The sequence below is a fragment of the Malaclemys terrapin genome, chromosome 4 (genome assembly GCF_027887155.1).
Source record: "Malaclemys terrapin pileata isolate rMalTer1 chromosome 4, rMalTer1.hap1, whole genome shotgun sequence".
Lineage (NCBI taxonomy): Eukaryota > Metazoa > Chordata > Testudines > Emydidae > Malaclemys > Malaclemys terrapin.
Window position 1 is genome coordinate 36,039,033 of NC_071508.1, and position 13,230 is coordinate 36,052,262.

A 13,230-nucleotide genomic window follows, 5' to 3' on the forward strand; every position below is an offset into this window, starting at 1 on the left:
TCTGAACTGCAAAACCAAAAACCATGAGTTCCACTCCCAGCTCTTTCATTTATTGCTAATATTTCTGCATCCTTTATACAGAGGTCGCTTAGGACACTTTGCCACCCTAGCACAACTTCAATGTGCTGCCCCCATCCTATACCCTTGAACAGAGGATCTCAACCAGGCAAGGGGGGGTGGTGAGCCTTCTGATGGCTCAGTGGTTATGGTAGAGATGTGGTTATGATGAAGAACAAACACCAGGTATCAGCACCACTTGCTCAGGTGTGGCCATATAGAGGGTGACCTAGCCACATTTGAGTGAGCAGCCCTGCAACCTGCCACACAGGTTTGAAGAGTCACTCAGATTTGGCTTGGCTGCCCCAGGCAGAATCCACCACAGTAGACCGCTGCCTCATTTATCTACAGCTAGAGTGGTCCCTGCCTTTATAACCCTTATTCTAAGCCAGGGATCTCAAACTCAAATCACCAGGAGGGCCAAGTAAGAACTAGTACATTGGCCTGAGGGCTGCATCACTGACACCTTTTAATATAAAGATACAAAAGCCCCCCCCCCCGTCCCTGGCCCCGCCCCAACTCTACCCCTTCCATGAGGCCCCATCCCTGCCCCACCTCTTTCCCGACCCCATTCCAACTCCTTCCCCAAAGTCCCCACCCCAACACCACCCCCTCCCTGCCCCGATTCCAATCCCTTCCCCAAATCCCTGCCCCGGCCCCGCTTCTTCTACGCCTCCTCCCCTGAGTGCGTGGCTCTCCGCTCCTCCCCCCTCCCTCCTGGAAAGTGCTAAGCATCTCCAAACATCTATTTGGCGGTGGGAAGAGCCTGGAGGTAGGCAGAGGAGTGGGAAAATGGCACACTTGGGGGGAGGGAGGCGGTGGGGAAGGGGAGCTTGGTGGCCACAGGAAATAACTTCAGGGGGGTGGAGGTGGTGGGGAGCTTGGCGGGCTGCAGCAAATAATTCCACGGGCTGCATGTTTGAGGCCCCTGTTCTAAGCCAAGCTCTCATACCTTAGAGGTTGTGACAGTGCTGCCTGTGGGAGCTAGCTGAGGTCACTCAATTAGGGTGAACTGCAAACAAAACGGGGCTGACAAACCCCAAATGCTGGTGGATATTCCAATACTTAGATTTACCAAGCCAGCACAAAACAACTTCTGTAGTACCTCACTGGTTACTCACAAGTCCAAACAAAGCAGTTCCCTCAAAGTACCTAGCCTCAGGCCTCCATTACACCTGTCAGATATGATGATTACTGAAAATCTTATCTCATCATATAAAATAAAAGATTTTTCCAACCCCAAACGGTCAGCCACATACCCAGGTTCAATTATAACTTGGATCTTACCCAAAATACATGCTATAGGCAATTCTTGTTAACTAAACTAAAATTTATTAAAAAAGAAAAGAGAGAGAGTGTAGTTTAAATGACCAATATACATACAGACCTGAATTCAATTCTTGAGGTTCAGATACATAGCAGAGGTGAGCTTGTAGTAGCCAAAGTCCTTTTAGAAATAGTCCATAGGTTATAGTCCATATTCAGGGTGGCTCCAGTCAATGACTGGGGATCTCAATCCTTGTGGCTTAAGGTTTCCCCTCTTGAAACCCAAAGCAGATCTGAGATGCAGAAGGATCATGTCCCAAGGTTTTTATACATTTCCAGCAGCCTTTTGGCCTGAGAAAACAATAGGCTTAACTTTCCTTCTTCTAAACATCATGGTAATTAGCACTGGATAATTTATCCATTAAACGGTTCAGATACAGGTTACCACAATCTTCAAAGAGACATATAGACAATAATACTATTTCCCTCAAGTGTCTTCCTAAATACTGATACTCCTTTTTTGATCTTTGAATCAAAGCTATACCAATAGACAAGACTTGTTTGCTTACATCACAAGACCTGAGCAAACATTTACCTTTCTACCTCTAACAATGCAGATGTGCATTTCAAAGCTCTATTCATTTACATATCTTCCTAACCAGTCTCTAAACTTCGGCCATGGGTCAGGTCAATTTGTGAGTTAATTAATTCTTTCTGGCCCTGTCACCTTTTAGTGGGGCCCTTACCCTTCTTCCTTCCCTGGCCTTTTCCAGCAGCTGGGGGGGCTCCCCCAGAATCAGGTGGGGCAAGGGATGTGGCAGCAGTGGAGGGCTCCCCGGTACTTGCCACTGCCAGTGCCGCAGTGGGGGCAGTAGCAGGTGGTTTGGCAGTGGCGGTTGAGGTAGAGGCTGGGGGGTGGACGCGGGGGCAGGTGGAGGAGGGGCAGTGGGGTCTGCTTGAGGGGTCTTGCCCGCTGTGTCCCCCACCATAATGAGAGCAGGGGAAGGACACACACTGGAGGGGGGTAGGGAAAGGTGGCAACCACTCCTCCCCGCTAGGCTGCAGGCAGGGGAGGAGGGCGCCAGAAGGGGAGGGCTGGATGTGGGGGGGGCTATTGAGGACTCCGTGGTGGGGGTATCAGCCACAGACCCGAGATGGGAATCCGGCTCCTCTAGCTGCACTAGGGGAATGGCAGATATAACAATATTGGGGGGGGTGCAGTGAACCAGGGGTAAACTCATACAGGGGAGGGGCACAAGCTCGTGGGAGGGGGCATGGGTGCATGAAGGGAGGGACTAATCAGGGCTGGGGGGACCATGGAGGTAGGGGAAACAGCTGGGCTGGGAATAGGGCAGAGGAACCAAGAGGCTAGCTTCAGGGCTGGGGCGGGGCAAACAAAGCTGCAGAGGGAAATGGGCAGGGCAGACAAACAAACTGAAGCTGGGGCTGGGGAGGGGCAAAGGCTGCAGGGGCAAATGGGGTAGGCAGCAAAGGGTAAAGCTGTGGAGCCAGTTGCAAAAGGGAGGGGGTCAGTCCAAAGGGTGTGTGTGTGCCCACGAGCGCTTGCACAAAAGAGTCAATGTTTGGCTGGCTGCTGCTGCAGACCCAAATGGTGGAAATGGGCGTGGCAAGCCAGGCGAGCAGCTCAGTCCCAGAGGCAGGAGCTCAAGGCAGATGTTAAACAGCCAGTGGGGGTGGTGGAGGGGGCAGCAGTGGTGGTGGGGGGAGCAGGCAATTGGGGACACAGATGGACCAGGGGGCAGGCTCCATGACACACCCCCAGTGTCCCCACAAACACAGTCCGGACCCCCACCACAAGAGCACAGTTTGAAAATTACTCAGTCCTTAAGTGCCCCCTCCACGGTGGTCTTCAGAATCTCTGTGCAATCCCCCAGCATCAGGTGGTCCTCCTCTTCTCCTCCTCAGGGCTCCAGCAGCTCTCCAGCATCAAACAAAACAGTAGTGTCAGAGCTGGGAAGAGGGACACGGGGTAAATGCTCTGCAGTGTCAGAGCTGGGAATGGAACACTGAGGAACAGACTCTAGCGGCATATAGAGATAAGCCCAACTGGTGTGAAGGGCTTCGGGATATGGTTGCTTGGAAACTAACCCCAATAAACATTGCATTGTCTGCACGTCACATCTTTTTCTGCTTGCTGTCTGCATGACAAGAACCAGGGAAGTGGGAGGGTTGAGGGAAAGCCTTCTAACAGTGTGTCCCCTCATCCACAAATTAAATTGTTGCTTCAACCCTTCTATGAATGTACTGCAGTTGGGGTGTATTCAGTCCACTCACCATTCTCTGCAGTGTACCCCCATGTAATGGACTGAAAAGGCCATGTTGAAAAGCATTGCTTGCACCTGCTTCCACAGTGGCTCCCACACATTCGCCTGTTGGGAAGTATTTTTGGCCTCAGGCTGCAGCCAGTTTAAATTAGGATTTTTCCAACTTGGCATCCATATTACCTGTAGGATTACATTCTTTAAAGTGCTTAAATTACTATATACCCAATGTTCCAGGGAAGACTTTATGCCCAATGTGATATGTACATAACAACTGCACACCCAGAGATTTTCCTCTGTGGAGACATCATTATGATTATACATGGTAACATGACACCCTAACTGGGGGACTCCAGAACCAAAACACTGCAGGAGAGCAGAGGGATATATTTTGGGGGCCTTTTGTGACAAACCACTTGTCTGGATGACTGTTTTTTCCACTGTTATTGATGATGGCATAGTGTGACAATGCGGTTCTGGTGGAACCCAACTGAGAGTGCCAACTCAGGACAAATTGCTCGAATAGGGCAGTTACAGCCCAAGGCTGGGGTTTTTTCCACCTCTAAGGCAAACCAAACCAGCCAGACTAGGAGGACTTCGGTCTCACCCCCTGGCTAACCGCAAGTCTCACAAGCAATCTCCTTAGACACCACAGTTTCCCAGTATTACCACCAGTGCCGCTCGTTATGGGGACAAATGATTATGAAAACCAATACCCCAGTAAAAGAAAAAGGTTCTCCTGATCCCAAAGGACCCAGACCCAGGTCAATATACAAATCAGATCTCACCCACAAATCACGCTGTTGCCAATCCTTTAGAATCTAAAATCTAAAGGTTTATTCATAAAGGAAAAAGATAGAGATGAGAGTTAGAATTGGTTAAATGGAATCAATTACATACAGTAATGGCAAAGTTCTTGGTTCAGGCTTGCAGCAGCGATGGAATAAACTGCAGGTTCAAATCAAGTCTCTGGAATACATCCCCCGCTGGGATGGGTCCTCAGTCCTTTGTTCAAAGCTTCAGCTTGTAGCAAAGTTCCTCCAGAGGTATGAAGCAGGATTGAAGACAAGATGGAGATGAGGCATCCACCTTATATAGTCTTTTCCAGGTGTAAGAACACCTCTTTGTTCTTACTGTGGAAAATTACAGCCAAATGGAGTCTGGAGTCACATGGGCCAGTCCCTGCATACTTTGCTGAGTTACAAGGCGTATCTGCCTTCTCTCAATGGGTCCATTGTATAGCTGATGGTCCTTAATGGGCCATCAAGCAGGCTAGGCAGAGCTAACACCATGTTGTCTGGGATGTCACCCAGCAGCATAGCCTAAGTTTGCCATACAGACAATATAGAGCCATTATTCCTAACTTCAACTACAAAATTGATACATACATATAGACAGCATAATTATAACCAGTAAACCATACCCTTGTCTTAGGCACCCCATTTGACCCCCTTTACACAAGATCTGGGTGCCACTATAGGACCTTGGTTGCAACAATGATCTATATGGTCCCAGAGTATATCAATAACGTCACACATAGTCTAAGGAATACCATGTAATACTGATCAATTTAATAATCTCTACTGGGTTGGGATCACACTCATCCCCCTTGCCCCCGCTTCCAGCCCATATACCACATACTGACACTGCCAAATTCCCATGGGAGGATTGGAGGTACAATTTTCTATGGGTAAATCCTTAAAGTCCTCATCTGCCTCATTACCACAACTTGGGGGTGTAGTAGTTCACGTGTTTCCTCCTTTTGCCATCTCACATCACAGGATCTGAGTAAGATTTATAATTGTGACTAGCAGCAACGATAGTCCTATTCCAAGCCAGGAAGTCCTTGTTTTCTGTTCGTGGGTACACCTAAGATGCATGCAATCGAATGTTTCAGAGTAACAGCCGTGTTAGTCTGTATCCGCAAAAAGAAGAACAGGAGTACTTGTGGCACCTTAGAGACTAACAAATTTATTAGAGCATAAGCTTTCGTGGACTACAGCCCACTTCTTCGGATGCATCTGAAGAAGTGGGCTGTAGTCCACGAAAGCTTATGCTCTAATAAATTTGTTAGTCTCTAAGGTGCCACAAGTACTCCTGTTCTTCTTTCAGGGAAAATCAGTTTGGAGTTTATGAAGCTTTGACCCAGCCTCCATGCCTGGCCCTGCCATTCATCAAGTGTATGATGTTCAGTGTTTCTGACATTGCTTCTTTTTTACATTCCACCACTGCCCTTGCTTCAAAGGTGCACTGTTTTTTAACCTTTTGTGCCCCTCCTGCAGTTCTTAGCTGCTATTTATTACAAAAACAAAAAAGAATTTCTTCCCATTGCCAGGGCCACATTCTCTGGTCCTCATTTTAAAAAGATATCAAACTTTATAAAAACATGGAAGTATCCAAAGGATTAAATGCTAAATACCAGAGCCACATCACACTAGCTGCCTGTGTCTGGCAGAAGGGTCTGTCAGTGTTGCAACTCTGAATGACAGATTCAAATAGAGTTTTAATGGCACTGTTTTTTATTTAATAAAAAAATAAACCAACCCATTTATTTTAAACCTATAAACGGGATTTTACAAACCATTGAGTGTTGGTTTAGGTCCTTAAAACCTTTCATAACTACACAAATATTTACACACACAAATTCTCTTTTGCCTAGTATCCCTTGCACTGCTTTAATTATTTTTTACACAATGATAACCCAGATTACCTTCCCATTTTGTAAAATCGGAGGCAGTCAAGTTAAATTCTAATAGAAACCCCTTATATTTCTTTAGTGCTTTTGATTAAATTATATTTACAAACCATTCCTGTGGGAAAAGGGCTCATTTTCTTTCAGAATAGTTATAAAGGCTTCTGGGGAGTGGCAGAAGCCACTCTACCTGACCCCTTATATAATTTAACTACCAGGGTTCCACACAATGTGACTGTACCGAGCTGCATATATATTTACATTTACAACTGGGTTTTATCATCAAACCAAAAACTTCCTTCTTATAAGACCACAACTGCTACTCTTTAACATCTTCACAACTCCCCACTGTTTACTTCCCTCTTAACTCCATCCAAACTCTGTATTATTAAGTTCTGCAAAAGCAACTTGTAACTCTTCACTTACTTTCTTTAAATCATTTACTACTATATTCAGTTCTTTAAGGTAGTGCATTTTGCCTGTAACCACTTAGCCACCAAGTACAATCCCTGCAACACAGCTGCCTTACTGCCTTTTTGAACAATCCCAAGGTAAAGACAGCACAGGGTAAAACATTTGTGTCCATGGATCTTTTACCCTAAAAATGTTAACTGACTACAGCAGGAATCCCTCATGCGTTTTTTGTTTGTTTGTTTGTTTTTTTAAGGACAAAGTCACATAAGTATCCAAAGTACCCTCCTTTAAAACTTAAGAAAAACAAAAGTGTGAGGGAGAGGGGTGGGGAGGAAAGCAATCATAGACTCATAGAAGATTAGGGTTGGAAGAGACCTCAGGAGGTCATCTAGTCCAACCCCCTGATCAAAGCAGGACCAATCCCCGACTAAATCATCCCAGCCAGGGTTTTGTCAAGCCTGACCTTCAAAACATCTAAGGAAGGAGATTCCACCACCTCCCTAGGTAACCCATTCCAGTGCTTCACCGCCCTCCTAGTGAAAAAGTTTTTCCTAATATCCAACCTAAACCTCCCCCACTGCAACTTGAGACCATTACTCCTTGTTTGGTCATCTTCTACCACTGAGAACAGTGTAGATCCATCTTCTTTGGAACCCGCTTTCAGGTAGTTAAAAGGAGCTATCAAATCCCTCCTCATTCTTCTCTTCTGCAGACTAATAATCCCAGTTCCCTCAGTCTCTCCTCATAAATCATGTGCTCCAGCCCCCTAATCATTTTTGTTGCTGTCCGCTGGGCTCTTTCTAGTTTTTCCACATCCTTCTTGTAGTGTGGGGCCCAAAACTGGACACAGTACCAGATGAGGCCTCACCAACGCTGAATAGAGGGGAATGATCATGTCCCTCGATCTGCTGGCAATGCTCCTACTTATACAGCCCAAAATGCCATTAGTCTTCTTGGCAACAAGGGTACACTGTTGACTCATATTCAGCTTCTCGTCCACTGTAACCCCTAGGTCCTTTTCTGCAGAACTGATGCCTAGCCACTCAGTCCAATTAGCTCTGTGAGGTTATTTTTAAAGAACAGGCTAACAGCAGCAAAGTAAGCAAATGGAGGATGAGGAGGTGGAAGAAGAAGAAGAAAAGGATATAGTTTGCTCTGAGCAAAGAGTGGGCTACCTAGGTTAAAATAGTTTAGAATCCTTACACCTAGGTTTTTATTCTGGCTCTGGGAGAGGAGTGGGGTTTGTTATCTGCTCCTGCAAACCCTGAATTTGTTCCCCCAGTCTCTGTTGCTTTTGTTTGCATCCTAAATGAATCTCAGGATTGCTCTGCTCTGTTGCAGTTCACTGTTTCCGAGCAACTCCATGTGTTAACCTGCTCATTTTCATTTTAAAACTTTTTTTTCTTCACTCCCCTACAACCAAATTGCAGCTTCTGTCTTTTAAGGTGGTCCGTTAACTGTGCTTTTGACTCTAAACCCTGTAGTGCCAAATTACCTTTAACCACCCCTAACTCTAATTTACAATCCTCCAGTTGCCTTTGCTGGAGTAGCACCAAACTTGAAAGATTACTGGCAGCCTCCCATAATGCTGCCTTTACTTCAAACCTCTTATAAGTGGACTTAAGTGCCTCCTTTCCCTGGAAGCCATTTTGTCCCCTGGGCTCGGACCTTCTTCCGCTACCCATTTACCAAGGAAGGTGGGCTCCTCAGCCAGCCCTCATCCCTCTGGGTTCCCTAACACTGCTCCCATTTTCTTTTTAATCTCATCCCATGTTGACCCCCCATACCTGGAATGGGCTCTGATTCTTCCATATCCACTTATCCAAAAAGACCGTCACCCCAGCTTGCAAGGACCTGTGACTACCATTATGAGGCCTGCCCTATCCCCTCCAAGCATCTGCGTGGACTGTTGGGGAGGGGGACTTACCTGGTTGCTACTTACCTGTCCAGCATGATGCTTCTGAGTCACGGCACCAAGATGTTAGAGGGCTTTCACTTCACCCGTTGGTGCTAAGGGCTCAGGGACTCGTGCAGACCCTGCCTTGGCTTGGGGCAGGGGCTTGGAAAGGAAACGGGCTTCACCCCCTGGCCATCTCGCTGCTGGCACAGATGAGCTACCCCCCTCCCGCCGTGAGAGCTGTGGGTGGCCCCTGTGCCCCATCCAGGCAAGATCCCGAAGCCAACAGAGTCCAGGCTGCTGCATGGCACACGCTGCCCCATCCCCTGTGGAGTCAGAGACTAGCAGGGACAGGCTGGCTCCGGACCCAACCCCCAGAACCTCCAGGCTTGAACAAACTGGGGCCCTGCTCCAGCCGTGCTGTGTGGGGCATAAGGGCACCACCCCGTGGCCAGCGGGGGGGAAGCGCCCTCTCTCCATCTGACCCACTCCGGTTTTGCAACGAGCTTCACCCTGCTTTGGCAGATGGGGAAGGGATTTTTAACAGGTCACAATCGAATCAATGGCAGAGCTGGGAACGGAGCCCAGGAGTTCTCAATCCCCCAAGAACAGGGAGAGAACCCAGGAATCCTGGCTCCCTGGCCAGGAGACAATCCTGTCTCAAACCAGTTCTAGGCTTTGCCCCAGCAACAGCCAATGGAGCTGTGAGCAGAGTTCAGAGGGAGGTTCTAGAGCGCTGAGCACATGAGAATCGACACCCCTGAGGAAAGAGCCCAGGTGGAAGAGCCCATCATGGAGAGGGTTGATAGCCCCAAAGCAGCTTCCCAGACAGGATCTCTAAGCACCTCCCCTCCTCCCAGCAGGGTTGGATTACAGGTGGGGACACTGAGGCAAAGGGAGGGGAAAGGGCTAGCCCAGGGTCACACGGCACATTTGTGGCATGGTTGGAATGGATTTTTTGAGGGGCGCTGAGCACCCACTACTCCAGCTGATGGTGCTCAGGGTGTCAGAGTCAGGCCCACGGTGTCTCAAATAGGCACCCAAAGGCCAGTGGGGAGATGCTCCTCTGCCAGCCTGGCCCTTTTGATGTGCAGGGAATGGGGGAAGGAGAGTTGTCCTGGCACAGACACTGCCTTGGGCTAGCGTAATTGGTTCTATGTGGCTCGTGTTGCAAACCCAGGCATGCTGGGGGCAGAGCCAGGGCCTTAGCACACCCCATTAGGGGAACTCTGGGTTGTGGCATAGCTGGCAAGCAGCCCTTTGGGAGATTGCAGTGAGTTAGAGCAACCCCAAGGCTGCTCTAATATATCTGGGAGGCTGCACAGGCCTCAGCAGCAGCCACAGGATCCTCGGTGCCAAGAGGCTGCACCCCAGGTGTTTACTCTTTGCAGATGGGGAAACCGAGGCACAAGACAGGGATAACAATCCTGACCAGCCTCGCCATGGGTGCTGGGAGGCTGAAGCCACGTTTGTCAAGTGCTTGGAGATGTCTGAACTGAAGGTGCGAGAGAAGACAAAAAAAAAAAAAAAAAAAAAAAAGCAGCATCATAGCCTGGACCCGCCAAGCATCCACCGGCTCCAACAGCTGGCCTGCCCTGCCTCTTGCAGCTAGGCCAGACACAGCGCGAGATATCATCACTACCCGCCCCGCCCTCGAGGCAGAATAGAGCATGCAGCTGTCCCCATTCAGTGAAAGCACCGTACGCTATCCGCTTAAACCCCCAGCACTGCATTTCAAGACGATGGCTCAGACCTTAAGGCACCGGAGACCAGAGGCAGAAAGGGACTTCCACAGCCGGACACGGCATGCCAGGGCCATGCGGGGAAGCAGAGAGAAGGAAAGAGGGACACACAGCGAGCAAGAGCAGCACCAGGACAGAGTCCCAATAGATTTAAGAGTAACAGCCGTGTTAGTCTGTATCCGCAAAAAGAAGAACAGGAGTACTTGTGGCACCTTAGAGACTAACAAATTTATTAGAGCATAAGCTTTCGTGGATGAAGTGGGCTGTAGTCCACGAAAGCTTATGCTCTAATAAATTTGTTAGTCTCTAAGGTGCCACAAGTACTCCTGTTCTTCTTTTTGCCAATAGATTTAGCAAAGAAGCAAGGCCCAGAGTTTGGCCAGCACGGATTCAGCATGCAGGGCAGGGGGAGGGAAATGCGAGAAGCAGGAGAGTTCTAATCAATAGAAAGTTGTATGTACCTCAGCACCTCCGAGACAGAGGAATCGCTGTCGTCAGACCTAGGGACAGAAAATTAGCAGGATTACGGGAGAAAAAATCCCGGATGAGAGAGGCAGCAGCGGAGTCAGAGAGTGGAGTGTTGTTATTGCATCCAAGCTAGCGGGGTAGAGAGGGAGGAGCGGACACAGAAAACCAGAGAGGAAAGGGGCAGAGGAGCAGGAAGGGACACGTGGCTCGGACACAAGATCTTTCAGGCTGGACTGGAGTCATTCAGCCAGAAGGGACTGTTAAAATCACCCAGTCTGACCAGTACAGTGCACGCCTGAGGCCTCGCCCGGGGATTCCTGCATCCAGTCTTCATTTAATCTTCCCATGGAACCCCCCCGTCTCATCACTCCTACCAGCCATCCAACCTAGCCCCTCAGGTTCCGCACTCCTGGTTTTGGGGTACAGCTGGGGCGTTCTGACACGGTCCGGCTCTGCGCTATCGTGCGGTCTGATAGCAGGCGGGATGGGGACCAGGGGCTGGTCCTGAGCTGCAGGCAGCGCCATGGGCTCCCCCAGGTTAGAACATCGCCGCCAAACTGGGATTCTGCAGGGAGGCAGATGGGAGGTGGTTGCTACCATAGGGCCAGGTCCTCGGGAGCTGTAAATCAAAGCCGCTCTGCTGCCCCCACGGCAGCTAGGCCAATTTGCACCCGTGCAGGGGCTGGCCCGTGACGGTCAAAGGCAGTCCTAAGGTGGGCTCGTTCCTCCGTAGAAACCAAAGGTTGCCACTGGAGAGCACCCCCACCCCACCTCCGAAGGGTCACAGCCCCTGGCACCAGGAGCAATCGGAGCACCTACGGGCCCCTGGCAGAAAGCTCACCCCACCCACAGCAGCCATGTCACCTCCTGAGGGGGACCGGGACCTGTGAGCAGCCGGCATCTCCCCACAGAGCACAGTGGGAAAGGGAGCAGGGCCCAGAAGGGGCAGGTGCGATGGCACAGCCAGTGCCACACAGAATCGGGGTAGGGCTGACTGGGAAATGGCTTCCCCACCGCCTGGGGACCCCTGCCAAGCCCAGCGCCGACGAGCCCCATGCTTCGCTGGGGACGGGATGGCGGCTTAGTGTCCTCAGCTAGCAGCCCCCTGGACCCACCTCACCCGCTTTATAACTGCAGCCAAACCCACCCAGCAGCGTCCCTGCGGGTGAAATTCTCCTCTGCCAGCAGCCAGTGTGACAGCCGCCATCTTGGCCAACACACTGGGGCCTGAACCAGGGCCCTCCAGAGCTACCAGCAGGAGCTAAAGAGCCCGGGGCCACTAGTGGGGCTTGTGACAGCCCCAGCCCCCCAGGGGATCCCCACGGGCCCAGCGGGGGACCGGGCACTGCCACGTGTGCGCACACAACGCTAAAGGCCAGGGCACCGCTTCAGGCCTGTTCTGAGGGCTCTAGCAGTGCAATGTTACGACGAGCCTCCAGCTGGATCATCTACAGGGAGGGCATCTGCCACCCCAGGCTCTCAACAGCAGCTGCTTCTGCCTGAGCTAAAGGCCCAGGTTTGGCAGCTCAGGGGCAGCCCCGAGACAAGGTCCAGCCAGTAGAGGGGGACCAAAGACCCCCCCTCCATATCAATGGGGTTATAGACAGGTCTGGCATAGGGCCCCTGCCCAGGGAGATGCTGCCCCATGTGAAGTTCTACTGCACCGGTATCGCAGCTCTCTGCCTTCACCCTGGTCACTTCACGAGCCCGGCAGGAGCCTGGGGCTGACTCCAGCTGGGACTGCCGGGCCCGAGGCAGAGCGGGGATGGTACCTGGGGACAGCCATGGGAGTCACCGTCTGCCATTCACTGCTCTTGGTTCTGGGCTCCCTGGAGCTTCACCCCCCTATCCGCTCCTTGCCCCGCGAGGCTCTTACTTGTCCAGTGCGGAGCCCTGGCTCTGGTTGCTGGTGAGGCGGGAGAAGACGTTGCGGTCATTGCGCGGCCTGGTGGGAGGGGACGAGGGAGGCGTGAAGCCAACGTCCGAAGTCCTGAGCCGGGGTGTTCAGAAAGAGACCCATGATCACAAGCCTGGTCCGGGGATCTACCCCCTGCCCCGCACCTCCACTCAGCACAGGGAGGCCTGCAGTGCCAGCCCATGGTGAAGGGATTATTCCCCTCTATTCGGCACTGGTGAGTCACATCTGGAGTATTGCATCCAGTTTTGGGCCCCCCGCTACAGAAAGAATGTGGACATATTGGAGAGAGTCCAGCAGAGGGCAACAGAAATGATTAGGGAGCTGGGGTACATGACTTATGAGGAGAGGCTAAGGGAACTGGGCTTGTTTAGTCTGCAGAAGAGAAGAGTATGGGGGGATTTGATAGCAGCCTTCAACTACCTGAAGGGGGGTTCCAAAGAGAATGGAGCTTGGCAAATGACAGAATGAGGAGTAATGGTCTCAAGTTGCAGTGA

General features: G+C 50.7%; 1 protein-coding gene across 1 annotated transcript in view; it reads right to left on the reverse strand.

The window, feature by feature from the left end:
- Positions 1 to 10,786: 10,786 nt before the first annotated feature.
- The window catches only part of LOC128836105 (kinesin-like protein KIF21B), a 31,215-nt gene continuing 28,771 nt past the window's right edge, over positions 10,787 to 13,230 (reverse strand). Inside the window, 2 exon segments of the mRNA XM_054026122.1 lie at positions 10,787 to 10,850; positions 12,695 to 12,808. Of these exon segments, the coding sequence (XP_053882097.1) occupies positions 10,787 to 10,850; positions 12,695 to 12,808 (178 nt within the window).